Consider the following 15,440-nt stretch of genomic DNA (forward strand, 5'->3'; position numbering starts at 1 on the left):
CCTCTTGCCCTCGACATTAATACACTAAACACTTTTAATAGATTTTTTGAGTTGCTCTTTGTTTGTTATGAGTGGGTTGTCTACTGCTATATGTTTCTGTGAGCTTCTAGATTTCAACAAAAATGAAAAGTATTTCCATTGGATTTGATGTAATGAGAAAGGCGATTGCAAAAAGTATGTTTTCTAATTAAATTTTAGGCAAAATAGAATACATCATCATCTTTTTATTATTGGGTGTATGTGTTAGCCAAACAAAATATAAACATTATTTATCCAGGGAAAACAAAATATTGTAAACTCACTTAGGCTAAATATTTATTTTTAATCTTCGGTGAGACCATGACTTCTGCTGGCAGATTCGCAATAAACATTTCACATTTTAAAAAGGAGATTCTCTGATCTGCATTTACTCTCTGTTTGCCATTGGTTTGTGGTAGTTCATGCTTCCCTCAGGGAGACATAGTTTGATGTTTACTTCGACATTAAAATAAATAAAAATATATGTAGGCTATAAGGATGTGAAGGTCCTATGACCCTAAAGCACCAACATGTTTCATCCATTACCTAACAGCCTGTAAGGTCCTAGGCTTTTTAATCAGTGTGGGTAGCGAAGAAGTCCCTTCCCCCAAAGATGTGAATGATGTGTGCATGCAATTTTCATGTGAGATAATGTAAAGGAGGGCATATACTTGCTGCATCGTTCTCATCGAATTACCCAGAATTGAAAGGGGCATCTGCTCCCACAGGGGCATGAGAGGGAGGCCCTGTAGACACACATTTGTCAAGGTTCCCTTCCCTGTGGTTAACCTATTGTTCACTCTGCTTCTCTGCTCCTTTAAATTTTCTCACATGCAAATAGCCCTACATATATTTTTTATCTTTCCTCCCTCCCTACAAATAAAGGATACTTTTGGAATGGGAGGGTCATTTTATCGTTCAGGTTACGCCCCCACACACCGAGTCTTCATAAGTACTCCCTAAAATACGGTTGAGCCCACCCGATCTTTCGAAGTTGGGGTTAACCCGATGAGGAAGTATGTCACTACTAGAGTGAGTGAGGGTTATTTAAAGAAATGCATCCCTTTTCCTTCCCACCCACAATAGCGGGTGTGCTTCCGTTTGGCGTACCAACCATCCCCTAGCCCCCAACCCCTTTTTTTTCTCCTCCACAGGAACCATCTCGGTTCCTGAAGGAATACTATCATTGTTTGTTGAATCTGCGGTGGCATTTAATAAATAACGTTTCAGGTCCTAAAAGACTTGGGGGCTCATGTGCTAAAAATTTCTGTAGCTGCAAATTCAGTGAGTTAGGCTTTTGTAACTGCAAAAGGGTTTTCAGAATCTACGAAAAGAGAAGTGCAACGTTTTCTGAATACTTAAACAGGTGGGGGAGAGAAACAGGAACCCCCTCCACTTTACGAGTCTCACATGAAGGTATCATTGGTTTATAATCTCGATTGTAGTTGCAAACCTTTACGAAGTTACCACTGCTCAAATTGGGGTGGCAGCTAATTTGTAAAGGAGAAGCTTCACCTTTGGTATTCATGCTGGATGTGCTTGGTGGGAGCAGGCAATGGTCCTTAGGCCCCCCCAAATGTGTTCCGAAACGGGAAACCTTGTTTAAATGACTTTTTAATGGGCGCAGGATGCTTAAGGGGGTTGCAGCCTGTCAAATGAATATGCGTTAGGCAGATTTTTGTTTTGTGACACCCTCTCGCAATTAGGCTATATGCGATGTGACCTGTTAGCACCTAGGTTTCATTGTAAATGCCATCCACGTTCTCAAACCCAGGCCGGACCAATATCAGGCAGTTCTAACAAAGCAGACATTTGGTTGTACTAGTGTTTATCTATATGATGTTTGACTACCAGAGCTGCCCTAACCCTACCACAATCATTGCAGGCTTTCGCCTGGTGGCCAGACCTGATGGCCGAGCATGCAGAGATCTTTTGGGCTCTCTTCTCCGTGGACATGGATTCTGCCCTGCAAGACCAGCCACAGGACTCCTGGGACAGCTTCCCACTCTTCCAGCTGCTCAACAACTTCCTACGAAATGACTGTAAGATTTTTCAGTTGTTATCAGCATGTTGTTGTATGATTTGTTGACTTACTTGTATGCTGTAAGTAAGTTTAAAGTTGGGCTACCTGCTCACTTACACTATCCATTTGTAGTTGATTGTCATCGTCTGAGTGTTTAACCGTCTTGAATGTCAATTTTGCTGTTTGCTATCTGTGTGGATTGTCTATATGCAGATTATCGACTGTTTAGCTAGTAGTAGCCTCTCTGAACGGTAGTTTTTTTATAAAATGTCTCTCTACTCTATCAGACATGGATCTCTTGGGTAACTGTGACAAACAAATGCACTTTACTGTGGGTGAAAGACATGTTGAGGGGGTGCGTGTAAGAACTGGAAATCGGAGGGAAAACTGAGCCTTTGTAATTGTTGGCCTTACAAACCATACAGTAGATACCAATGAAGTGTGTGTGCCGTGTGTGAAGTAGAAAATTGTCACAGACACAATCTATCAAAGTTGAAGGTGTAATGTGTGTGCATTACCTCAATAATGACAGGAGGCAGTATGGGTATTACGGGGGGTTTATTGGCTTTCTTCGCATCAGAGAGCGCCGAGCTGCTGCTTCTTCTCGGCTCCGGCACTCGCACTCTTTTCCCCGGGATGCGCGCGCATCCCTAACATGGCCGCGGGCGTATTGCGTCATTACGCTACGCGCCGTCTGGAGCGCTAATATTACATACCTCCCCTTTTTTCACCAATGAAACAAACATGAAAACTATAGTCCATCACTCATATCATAGTCTTGGAACCCGGATGGTCTCACCACCGCTCTCCCCCTTCGGGTGTGTCTTACCGGGGTGGATGAGTCTTCTCCCTCATGAGTCTCTCCAATACCTTCTCTTTGGCTCAGTTCTGCAGGGCTACACATTGATCTTCTAGCACTCCTCTCTGTCTCTACTCTGTAGTCGCTATTACTGTCCTGCTCCACACTCGAGCCGTACTCTCCAGTATCCCCGTCCAAGTTGGAGAGCTCAATTTCCTGTTCCTGTTCTCCTGTTCTTCCCTGCTCCTGCTCACCCAAGTCACATTGTACAATTCTGTTACATCGCGCCATCCTGTCCTGCGACCATACATTGCCATTGCTTAGTAGAGCCGCTCTATCATACACTTCTTTGACCTTGGAGGGGCTTGCTATACTTGCTGTCCCCCTTCCTTTGCTATGTCGCCAGCTTGACTCTCACCCATTCGTCTTTCTCCAATCCCGTGTCTCTCACGTTTCTTCGTATATTGTAATACTTGGCATAGACCGCTTGTGCTTTCTCCAGATTTGCCTGAACTACTGCTGGGGACCATTGGCTGGTCACTGTCTTCACCTTCCACACTCTGTTGTCTCTCGTGAAGGGATCTCGGCCCCTCAATATTTGGAAGGGGCTATACCATGTCCCGGTAGAGGTGATCCGGTACGCCCATATCATTTTCCTTATTTCCTTTTCCCCGTCTTTGTCACTCATTATGGCCGCCTGTACCGACCCCATCACCACTCTGTTAAAGCGCTCGACTAGGCCATTTCCGGCCGGGTGATATATGGAAGTGTGTTTGGACAGGATTCCATTTCTCTCCATGAATTTAGTCCATTTCTCTGAGGTGAACTGAGGCCCGTTGTCGCTCAGTATAGCCTTGGGTATGCCTTCATCCATTCATTCATGTGTCATCCAGGAACCTTAGAATTGTCTCTGTGTCCATCACTTCTGCCACCTTCGCTTCAGGCCACTTGGAGTACCTGTCTATGAGGACACATACGTACTTTTGGGTTCCCTGCCCATCTAATATTGGGCCCAAGATAACAATGGACCGCTCCTCCCACGGATTCTTCGGGGAATCAAACTTTCCCAGAGCTGGCCTTAAGGGCTTGAGGGTTTTGTCCGCTCCTTGGCATTGTAGGCATTCTCTGACGTACCGTTCAGCTTGCAAGTCTATGCCTGGCCACCAGTATCCTTGTTTGGTCTTTAGTTTCATCTTCCCGATCCCCAGGTGCCCTTCATGTAGTAGAGTTAGCAGTTTCTGCATGATTCCTGCTGGGGGAATGACCTTGTCTCCTCTATATACAAACACCCCCTTATCATCTACTGACAGTTCTTCCCTGATTGCATAATACTTCCGCAGATTTTCCTTGAGGTTTTCTTTTCTGGCCATCCATTCACTATGCACTCCTTCCCCTCTTGTATGTCGCAGTCGTCCTTATAAGTCTTGTCCCACTCTTGGTTGCTGATGACCCTTTCTTGGTCCTCCGTCAGCACCACCATTTCCTCACCTGCTTCTTTGTCTTCCTCTTCATGTTCCATGGCAGCCGCCCTGCTCAAATAGTCCGCTACTTTATTCCAACTTCCCGGGATATACTCCACGTCGTACCTGTACTCCAAGAGCTTTAGGGTCATCTTTGCGATCCTGGGCATGGCACTGGCATGCCCGCTTGAGGTGAGTACTTTCACCAATGGTTTTTGGTCAGTCTTCAACTGGAACCTTGTACCCCATAGAAATTGTCAGAATCTTGTCATTGCCCACACAACGGCCAGCATTTCTTTTTTAATGACACTGAACCTTTTTTCCGTGTCACTCAGTGTGCGGGACGCAATACTCAATGTCTCTACCATTCCTTGTCCCCGGTCCTGCATTAACACCGCGCCAAGTCCCTTGTCACTGGTGTCCGTTGTGAGCACCGTTCGACCTTGGGGATCATACCCTTGTAGGGGTACGGCTCCTACCACGTCTCCTTTAATGCTTTCAAACTCCCGTTGCGTTTCTTCCGTCCAGTTGAACGGGGTCTTCTCCCTTGTCAGTTGTCTCATGTGGTGGGTTTTTGTTGCAAAATGTTGAACGAATTTACTATAGTATTCTGCCATGCCTAAAAAGGACTCGACCTCTTCTCTGTTGGTGGGGTGTGGTGCGTCACAAATTGCTCTTACGTTCTCAGTCTTTGGTGTGATCCCTTGCACCCCTATTTCATGCCCCAAATAGGTCACCGATTCCATGCCCAGGTGGCACTTATCCCACTCTGACGTCAGGCCTTTGTTCTCCAGCACCCTCAGCACTTTAGTTAGCTTGGCATCGTGATCCATTCTGTCTCGCCCCATTACCAGGATATCATCCTGGAAGTACTGGATGCCATCCATGTTCTTGAACAATTGGTGCATCAGCTTCTGAAACACCGCTGCTAGTCCAAACGGCATTCGACAGAACTGGTAGCACCCGAAGGGGGTGATGAAGGACGTCAATTTCCTACTCTCTGGGTGTAACTCAATCTGGTGGTATGCTGAGGTTAAGTCAATAGTGGAGTACCACTTTACTCCTCTGGTTTTGGCTAACATCTCTTTGATACGAGGCGAGGGGAACTTCTCCACTACAATGTTCTTATTGAGTTTGCGTAGGTCAACGTATAGCCTGACCTTCCCACTGGGTTTCATTACCACCACGAGTGGTGCCAACCATTCGGCGCACGTGATGGGTTCGATTATACCCTTGTTCTCCAGCTTTTGCAGCTCTTCCTGCACTGCCTCTCTCACGGTGAGAGGTACATTTCTCACCTTGTGTGACACTGGCACTGCTCCTGCCTTGAGTACAATCTTGTGCGCAAACTTCTCCAATCTTCCCACCGTGCCTCCAAATACTGTGGGGAACTTCCTCCACCGGTCTAAGTCTGGCTAGCTTTCCGGTTCTGTGAGTAATATCTGGAGGTTTCCTCCCGGATCCAGCTTGATTCCCAGGTCCCATTGGTCCAACCATCCCAACACTGAGGGTCCTTTCTCTGAGACATATAGTTTGCAGACGGCTCTGCGTCGCCTGAATTCAAACTTCAGTGGCCTGAACCCTACCATGGGTATGCGGTCCCCATTGTATGTGACCGGCCTTATGTCCAGGCGCTCGAGTTCTGGGCCCAGTGTTGGTCTAAATGTTTCATTCCACACCGCCCTTTGGACTATTGTGTAGGGTGAGCCTGTATCTGCCACGATGCTGATCGGCACTCCTCCAATCGTCATGTCCAGCACTGGCTTGGTCGATCTCTTGGCGTCCACGCAGAGTACTTGGTCGTAAATGCATAGCACGGTATCCTCTTCTTCACCGATGTCTTCCTCCAGGTCGTCGTGTCCCTGGTCCACAAATTTCACTATGTTTCTGGCCGACTTCCTGCGGCACACCTTCTCATAGTGCCCTACAATCCCACAGAAGAGGCATTTGGCGCAAAACGCCGGACATTTCCTGTCGTGGGCCTCGTGCGTCAGGCTTCCGCATCTGTAACAGCTCTTCTTACTGCTTCCTGTTAGCTTGCTTGAGGGTCCTGGATTTCCCTGCCATCTGTTCGGACTCTTCTGCGCGATCCCTTTATTCTTGCCTTCTCTTCGGGGCCCTTCGTCCTCTATTCTGTTTACGACGGTCTGGCTATTGTCTCTTTCTTTGCCGCTTCAGCATATCTCTTCGCTAATTCCGCTTTCTTGACAATCACCATGACATCCTTCAGCGTGGCGTCCCCACTCGCCCATAACTTCTCCTGCACGGATCTACTCGTGGTGTGCATCACTATTTGATCTTTGATGAACTCATCCTGGAATGCGTCGTACTTGCACGTGGATGCTAACTTCCTCAACGCCGCCACGTATTCTTCAACCGATTCCCCAGTCTCTTGCTTTCTCTGTTGGAAGTTGTATCTGTCGATAGAGACGCAGACCGCAGGCCGATAGTGTTCATTCAACACTTCAATAGCATGGGCGTAGACGTCATCGTCCGTACTTGCTCGTTGCTTGGGTACTAGATTTTTTAAAACCCTGAGCCCCTCCGGGCCTAGGTTGTGCAATAATATACGTTTCTTCCTCTTGCTTGTAAATTTCACCTCATTTTCATCTTCCAGTACTTCAATGAAATTGTCTATGTAGTTTCTCCAATCTTCCCACCTCATAAGGGGTTCCCCAGGTTTAGGTAGGAATGGTATGGGCACCGTTGCTGATGATGCCTGGGCACACATATTTTCGCGCTTTTCTGGGGGGACAGTCCCGCTTTGGCTCTTCGGACTCCCCGGCAGGTCGTCCTCCTCCTCAGTCTTGGGTTTTCTCTGGGGGCTCTTATCGTCTTCCCCTTCCCCTTTCCCCGAGGTCGCAAGCGCTCCGGTCCTTAGGTGTGTCGTGCAGTGGGGTTCCTCACTGTCTTACCCCTTGCTGCCCTTGTTGGCCTCTCCGACGTGCGGTATGGCTCCTGTGTAGGAAGGTGGGCTCTGCCACGCTCTCTGATGCTGCTTACTCCTATGTTGTGGGTAGCTCTTCCGAGCCGTGGGCCACGTGGTCCTTGCTCCTGCCCAGGGTTCGGTGTTCTGTCCTGTTCGCCGTTCTGCTTTTCACCCGTTTTTTTTCTTTTATCCGGCCCTCGTCGCCATTGTAATGTGTGTGCATTACCTCAATAATGACAGGAGGCTGTATGGATATTACGAGGGGTTTATTGGCTTTCTTCGCATCAGAGAGCGCCGAGCCGCTGCTTCTTCTCGGCTCCGGCACTCGCGCTCTTTTCCCCAGGATGAGCGCGCATCCCTAACATGGCTGCGGGCGTATTGCGTCATTACGCTACGCGCCGTCTAGAGCGCTAACATTACAGAAGGGTATTTGTGTTTTTGCATCCAACTATCGGTGATTGATGTGTTCAACAGCAAGCAAATGTATTCAGAATTCGTCTTCATCATGATTGTTTGAAATCAAACACTAAATTTACCTCTTATGGATACAAATCTGATCTAAACTTCACTTATCTTGTGAGGAAGCATAAGTGAGCTGACTCTGGTGAGTAGAGGCACAAACACTGGGTTGGTGAATGTTGGTTCTCATGGCTACAGCCTCATGTTCGCGGCCTGTCGGTTCGAGTAGACTCGTGAGAATCTGCATCTCTGTAGCAAAATGATAAGCACCAGGTCACAAGTCCTAAAAAAAGAAGTGGGGGGAACGCTGTCACCGGAAGTGACATCACAACAGGAAGTGACGTCACGAAAGGTGGCTTGCACCGTCGGGCGCATTGCCTCCCCTCGCTCACCCCTTAAATGCGATTGCAATACCCATTCGTCTCCCTTTCCACTGCCCCTTTTAGCCCCTCTCTCTCATGCACCCCGCTTGTTGTATTATGTTTATGTATGTGAGTGTTGGAAAAATACGAATCTCACGCGCCCAACATTACTGGCCAAGTTACGGCCCGTGGGCGTTCCCCAACTTTTAATTACATACTTTTATGACAGCTGCGTGGCTGTGCGTACTTCAGAGTGTGCAGTGACCTCCAGGGGCGTTTCTTCAAACGTATGGTTTCTCAGAATGTGTGAGAAGGCACAAGACAGGTAATTATGCTTGTCGTAAAGTACGACAATCAGACACCCCTGCAGACATCGACCAGTTAGTTGTTTTTTTTTTTTTAATTTTGTTTTTATTGCAGAATTAGAAACCACAGAATACAATGGCTCAACCAGTCCACTCGTAATGTCCCCCCGTTCAAGCATTAAATCGGAAACCATACACAGCCATTCAGCCCGCATCCCGGAGGCCGGGCGGCGTAGTACCTTAAATAGCAGGAAGGCATCACGGTGAATGTCCCATTGGGACAATGGTCGAAAGATCATTTTACGTATCTGCATTTTACCCCCCCACCCACAACAAATATCATCGTCAGCCATCCCCCATATGCAGGTCGTTGCTACCATCCGCTTCCTGACCCGCCCGCACACTGTTGGGCCCTCCATACCTGGCCCGCGCCCCTTGCCTCCTCCCGCGCATCACCCACGCCCCACAGGCCCTTCCCAGCACAGTGTCGCCATCGCGGTCACCCAACCTCCTGGCTTCCGGCCCACCCCGAACTCCCACTAAACAACCCCCCAGTGTCCCCACCCCGGCAACTGCTGATGGAGTGTGTCCCGTCCTGAAGTGTAGTATGGATCCCGCTACAGTGTCAATGACAACTCTGAGTTAGTACGCCTCGCAGTGTCCACAGGTCCCATTCACTCAGTCCTCATCTTCCACTAAAGAGTCACGCAAGGCTTGCACCACCAATTCCCACGCACGCGCTGCATCCAAGGCTTTCTCATTACCAAGCTTGACAGCCTGTTTCATTCGGAGCACACTCTCACACTCAGACCACCGCAACAATTCATTCTTCCACCTCCTCACTGACGGCCCGCTCCTAGACTTCCAATGCCACGAGATCTCTCTTTGTGCCAGTTTCAGGCCCAAGTCAATAAATTTGCTCGTCACCTTAGTGTGTTTGGTGTGCGGGAACCAGAGCAACAGGCACGCCGCCATGTCGATGTCCACCTCCCTGTCTGTCACATCGTTCAGCAGGTCCCCCACCTCTGCCCAGTAGGCCTCCAAATGCGGGCAACCCCAAAACAAATGGTCCATGTCCGCCTCGGAGACGAACACCTCGGACACCGTGCGTCCTGCACCTGAAAGTACCGCCGTATTTTTTCCGGGGTCAGATAGGCCCTATGTAGCACAAAGAAATGCACTTGTTGGAAACGCGCATTCCTCGTGCCTTTCCATGTGCGCCGCAGAATGTGGCTCCACACCGTGTCTGGGATGGGCCTGCCCACACTCTCCTCCCATTTAGCTTTGAGCCCCTGGAGCGGTTCCAGTCCCTCGTGTAACATCCAGTTATGGAGGCAGGTCACAGCCTTAAAGGTGCCCGCCGCCATCACCACATACTGGCACGCCATAGTCGTGTCTGGTTCTATGAGCCCACCTTTCCAGTGCTTCTGTATAGCCGCTACCACCGCCGCATGCAAGAGGAACCCCCCGTCAGACAGCAACAACTGCTCCTGAAGCACTCCAAAGGGCACCAAGGTCCCGTCGACATACAGGTCTCCCACCACCTGAAGACCCGCCTCCTCCCATTCCAGCAGTGAGGACCAATCGCCCCCGTGTGGTAGGGCCGTCAACATGCCAATTGGGATTTCTGGCGCATAAGGCCGAGTCGCCCTCGCTCTCCTAAGACTCCTCTGCCAGCACTGCCTGAGCGTCCGTTCCTCCATTGTGAGGCCCCGCAGCTCCAGCCTCTGCTGCATAACGATATAAGACAGCACATGGCGTTGTATCCCCAGCTCTCGGTCACCCTCCGGTCCCCTAAACACCCGGGCCACATGTTGCGTGAGAACCTGGAGCTGCGCCGCCAAGTAATATAATTCTAAATCAGGAACAGCCATCCCCCCCTCAATCTTGGGGCGTAGCAACGTGCTCAGAGCCACTCTTCGGCGGCCATGTCCCCACAGGAAACCAATAATCATCGTCCTCAGATCCCTAAAGATCCTCTGAGGAATCCAAATGGGCAACGTCCTGAAGTAATACAGGAGGCGGGGGAGCGCCACCATTTTCAAGAGAGCATTCCTACCCAGTACCATCAGCGGAAGGGTCGACCAAAAGGACATGCTGCCCCTCAGCGCCCGAACGCACCGACCAATGTTGCCGTCTAATAGGTCCGTGGTCGCATGGTAGATACGGACTCCCAGATAAGTGAAGCAAGATGGCTCCCAGACTACCCCTAGGTCACGAGCAGGGCCGGGCGTCTCCGCTCTCAGCGGAAATACACAGGTCTTCGCCCAGTTGACTTTAAGGCCCGACAACTGGCCAAATTCCGACAACAGGTCCATTGCTCCTTCCAGGGCCCGCTCCGTGTCGTCTAAGTACAGCAACAGGTCGTCCGCATATAGCGAGATGTGATGTAGCCGCCCGCCGCTATCTATCCCCGCGTATCTGTCACCTGTCCTGGCATGGACCGCCAAGGGTTCCATCGCCAGAGCGAACAGGAGGGGGGAAAGGGAGCACCCCTGTCTCGTGCCCCTACCCACCAGGTACACCGCAGACACCAAACCACCCAGACGTACCCGCGCCTTCGCTGAGGAGTACAGGACCTTCGTCCACCGGCGGAACCCATCACCTATGCCAAACCTCTCCAGCACTCCATCCAGAAAGACCCATTCCAAACTATCGAACGCCTTCTCTATGTCCACAGATAATACCGCTTGGGTCCCATCCTCGTCCAAAATGGCGTCCATTATCCCCACCAGGCGGCGGACATTCATCGCCGTGCTCCTCGTGGGTATAAACCCCGCCTGATCCCTGTGCACCAAGCTCGTCATGTGTGGGGCCAGCCGGGCGGCCAGAATCCGGCTCAGGATTTTGTAGTCCACCGTCAGCATGGACAACGGGCGATAGGACCTCACATCTGTTGCATCCCTGCCGGGCTTTAGGAGCGGCACAATCAAAGCCTCCCTCATGGACTCAGGCAAACCTCCTGACTCAAAAGCCTCCGTATACACCACCAGCAGTCTGGGCACCAAGCTGTCCACAAACTGTTGGTAGAATTCCACTGGTAGCCCGTCCACCCCGGGTGTTTTATTCCGAGCCATATTTTTAATGGCCACCCGTATTTCAGTAAGCGTGATCGGGCCGCCCAACTCCCCATCAAGGACCGGAAGCTGCCTCGCCTCTAGGTATTCCGCAATTTCCGGGGCCTCCGCTCCCAACTGACTCTGGTACAATTGCTCGTAATATACTCGAAAGCACTCCAACACCGCTGCTTGAGAATATACCGTCTTCCCCAGTGCGTTGTTAATGCTAAGGACCGGGCAGCCCCTAATTTCAGGGTTAGCGAGTCTGGCCAAGAGCGTGCCCACCTTGTCCCGCTCAGCATGCGCTCTGATCGCGTATTGCCTGTAGTCGTAACACCTCAGCCGTTCCGTTTCGGTGGCGACCACCTCCTTCGCTTCCAACAACCGGGCCTGTAAGTCTGGCCTAGCCGGCCTACGCCGCTCATAGTCTCTCAGATTCTCCTCCGCCTTTGCAAGTGCCTTCAACACAGTCGTACGAGCATTCGAAAACCGACCCAGACATACCCCTCTCACCACCACTTTCATCGCATCCCATTCAGTGGACCTGCACGTGGCTGTACCCTCATTCTCGCCGAAGTAATTATCGATGCCCTGTTGGACAGCGTCACTAAACACTGAGTCCTCTAGCGTGTCTGGCCGGAGCCGCCATGTTGGGATTGCTGAGCGCTCCCGCTGCCACTGGATATGTACCAATAGGGGATTATGATCCGAAATGGTTCTAGCCAGGTATTCTGTGTGTGATATCAATGGGGCCAGGGATCCGCCACAGAGCACTGAATCTATCCTCACATGTAGTGCATGGAGAGCTGAGTAAAAGGAATAGTCCCTGGTGTCCCTGTGCTGTTCCCGCCACACATCCCGCAACCCCCACCTGTCCTGCCAGTCCTTCCTATGCATGGCTAACCTACACACCGGGGAATCAACAAGGGGGGGTGAGACCTATCCAATACCACATCGGTGATCGAGTTGAAATCCCCCCCAAGTACCACCGGGCCCGCTAGGAAAGAAGCCAAGGACCCGGAAAGGCCATCGAAGAATCGGGCCTGATCAGCATTTGGCGCATACACACAACAGAGCACCACATCCCTACCATACAACCGCCCCTCCACCACCACAAACCTGCCCTCAGGATCCACCACTTGGTTCAGCACCTGAAACTGTATCCCCGCTCTCACCCAAATCAGTACCCCTCTGGCATAGGCTGAGTAAGTGGTACCGAACACCTGGCCCCACCATCTTTTTTGCAACGCAGCACATTCCTTTTTTGTCAGATGGGTCTCTTGTAGCATAGCAATCTGGACCCCCCTTCGTACCAGATATGCGTGCACCTTGTGGCGCTTGACCATGGTTCGTAACCCCCGGACATTCCACGTTAGGCATTTTAAATTAGGTAACGTCCCCATACCAGCAGCAAGCAGTCCAGGTCAAACAACACCAGTTCACATCCCCACCAAAGCAGTTGCCCCCCCCCCCCCAAAAGAAACTCTAGAAAGAAAAACACCCCAAACCCCACTCCCCAGGACAGAGCCTACAAACCCAGTGTCAGCCCCAATCCAAACCTCAAACCAACCACACATTCTCCGAACCTGTGGTCTCCACCACAGAAGGCCTTAAGGGCCCTAGGAGGGTGAGTTATCGCCGATCCCAGCTAGCGGAGCCCACGCTCCGCACTCCCATCCCGTCCTGCCCGCGTGGCACCCTACCCGGCAACCCACCCATAACCAGCAGGATACCGCCCTACCATCAGATCATGTCCAAGTCTCAACACAGCCTCAACCGTGAAATATCCCATCAGAGGTCTGGGGGGTCACCACCGGCCCCTTCGAGCTTTCCGCTTCCGAAAGGTCCTCTCCTGTCCTGCTGCCCTCACCGCCAGAGTCCGACTCCACCAGTTCACTCTCCTGCTGCGACTCCGTGATGGCCGCCGTCGCTGCGAGCGCATCCCTCTTTTCCGCAGCCATTTGGGCCTCCCGTTTCTCCCGCTGGCGCCTATTGCGGGACCGGATGCGTTGCGATTGTCTGATCTGAGGCGGTTTAGGCCGATCTCGCCAACTTTTGTGCGACCTGTCCGTCCCCGCCCTATACGACTCCAGCCACTGCCATGCCTCGTCCGGAGTCTGAAAGAAGTGCGTGGTCTCGTCCAGAATAACCCGTAGCTTGGCCGGGAAGAGCAAGGAGTATTGAATGCCCTCCTCTCGCAGCTCCTTCTTCACCGCCAGGAACGATGCTCGGTTCCTTTGGACTGCCTGGGTGTAGTCTGGGAAGATTGTGACCCTGCTGTTCTCCACCTCAAACGGGCCCAACGTCCGGGCCCCCTGGATGAGGAGGTCCCGGTCCTTATAATGGAGAAGCCGCACCACCATCGGGCGGGGGGGGCGGCCAGGTCCTGGCGGCCGAGCCGGCACCCTGTGGGCTCTTTCCAGGGTAAAGAAAGGAGTAAGCCCCTCCGGCGCCACCACAGTTCGAAACCAGTCCTCCATGTAGGCCACCGCATCCTCCCCCTCAATTCTTTCCGGCAGGCCTACGACCCGCACGTTATTCCTCCTATTGCGGCCTTCAGCATCCTCTGCACGTCGCTCCAGCGAGTCCAACCTGGCCAGTATGTCCGTGATCTTATGCTCCGCTGTCACCACCGACGGTTTCAGGTCCAACAGCAGCTGATCATGGTCCTTGACCTTATCCGCCAGCTTCGCATGGTCCGCTCGCAATAGCCCCAGCCCTGTGGCTACTTGCGCAATGTCCTGCTGCAACGCCTCCTTGGTCGAGGTAATTGCGTCCAGTATTGCATCCAGGCGTCTATTCAGTCGCTGCTCCTGGTCCAACTCCGGCGGGGGGGTCTCGCCCATCTGGGACAGCGCCGCCATGTCCCCCTGTCCGCGCTCCACGGCCACCGGCCCTCCCGAAGCCGCCATCTTAGGGTACTGCGTCACAGGCCAGGAAACCTGTCTGGTCCCGGCACTCGCGGGTCGGTGCAAGCTTCCCAATATTGGGCAGGATCAAGTGCCACCGCCGATGCTCCCAGGGCCAAGTGGGGATACACCGTCTGACCTGCCTCCTCGTGTGCCAGGAGGAGGAGGGGAAAAGAGGGGGATAGCGGCCAGCTAATAGTCTCAAAATTCGAGCGGAGCCGGTGTCCCCGTCCCCTGATCTTCAGGACTGTCACCACAGTCCCTACTGCTTCGCTCTCTCGGCTGCAGAGTCCTCCGCCAGTCGGGGCCAAGGCCGCTCAATGTCGATGCCCGGAGCCGCCCGTCTGCTCCGCCGCCATTTTCTTCGCACTCTCGGCGACACCTCAGCCGCCGCTCATCAGGGTCTCCTCGGGGCTAGCAGTCCCCCAGCAACTTCCTACCGACACCCAGCGGCCCCCCTACACTTCGTAGGGCAGGAGTATCGAGCACGGGTCGCCCAGGGTGCAGAAATCAGGAGAATTAGCGAGATTCCGCGCGGAGCTGCGAGCTCACGCCGCTATCCCGATCGGCGTCCAAGCCACGCCCTCGACCAGTTAGTTGTTATCTAAATTCTGTGCTTTAAATTCCGGATTGAGGGCATTCAGGGGCGTAGCTTTCAAGCGGTGTGAGTGGCACCCACCCAGGAATTCCCGGTGAAAATCAGACAACCTCCCTACCATTCCCCACTGAAAGTGAAGTCCAGCTGTCTGGTGGGGGGACGGCGTCCACCCGGTAAAATAAGTGTGGGGACGCTGTCCACCCGCGTGGTACCCCGACTCGAGCCCTGGTAAACACTGAAATGAACGCAAATGCCCAAAGAACTAGGGAGATGGTTTGTTTGCTACATAAAATACATTAAAAAAGCATACAGCGGTGTCCTGCTGACAGCTACAAAACAGTAGAGATGAAGGACTTACTATAAATACTATTTCTGTCTTCAATAAAAATGTGTTGATGCGAAGAGCGAAAGCTGAAGTTGTGGGTATTTTGTGCATTATGCCTATAATTCTTAGGGTGTCTGCATTAAACATATCTGCACCCCCAGGTGTTCCTCCATGCCTGTGCAGAGATTTTGACA

General features: G+C 51.9%; 1 protein-coding gene across 2 annotated transcripts in view; it reads left to right on the top strand.

Annotated features, from left to right (window-relative positions):
• Positions 1-15,440, top strand: part of CADPS2 (calcium dependent secretion activator 2) — a 2,357,592-nt gene that overhangs the window by 1,873,069 nt on the left and 469,083 nt on the right. For both annotated transcript variants that reach the window (XM_086966845.1, XM_086966848.1), the window contains exon 18: positions 1,904-2,060. In XM_086966845.1, the coding sequence (XP_086822971.1) occupies positions 1,904-2,060 (157 nt within the window). The remainder of the gene's footprint in view (positions 1-1,903; positions 2,061-15,440) is intronic.

Source organism: Lissotriton vulgaris, chromosome 1_1 (assembly GCF_964263255.1).
Source record: "Lissotriton vulgaris chromosome 1_1, aLisVul1.2, whole genome shotgun sequence".
In the NCBI taxonomy this organism is placed as follows: domain Eukaryota; kingdom Metazoa; phylum Chordata; class Amphibia; order Caudata; family Salamandridae; genus Lissotriton; species Lissotriton vulgaris.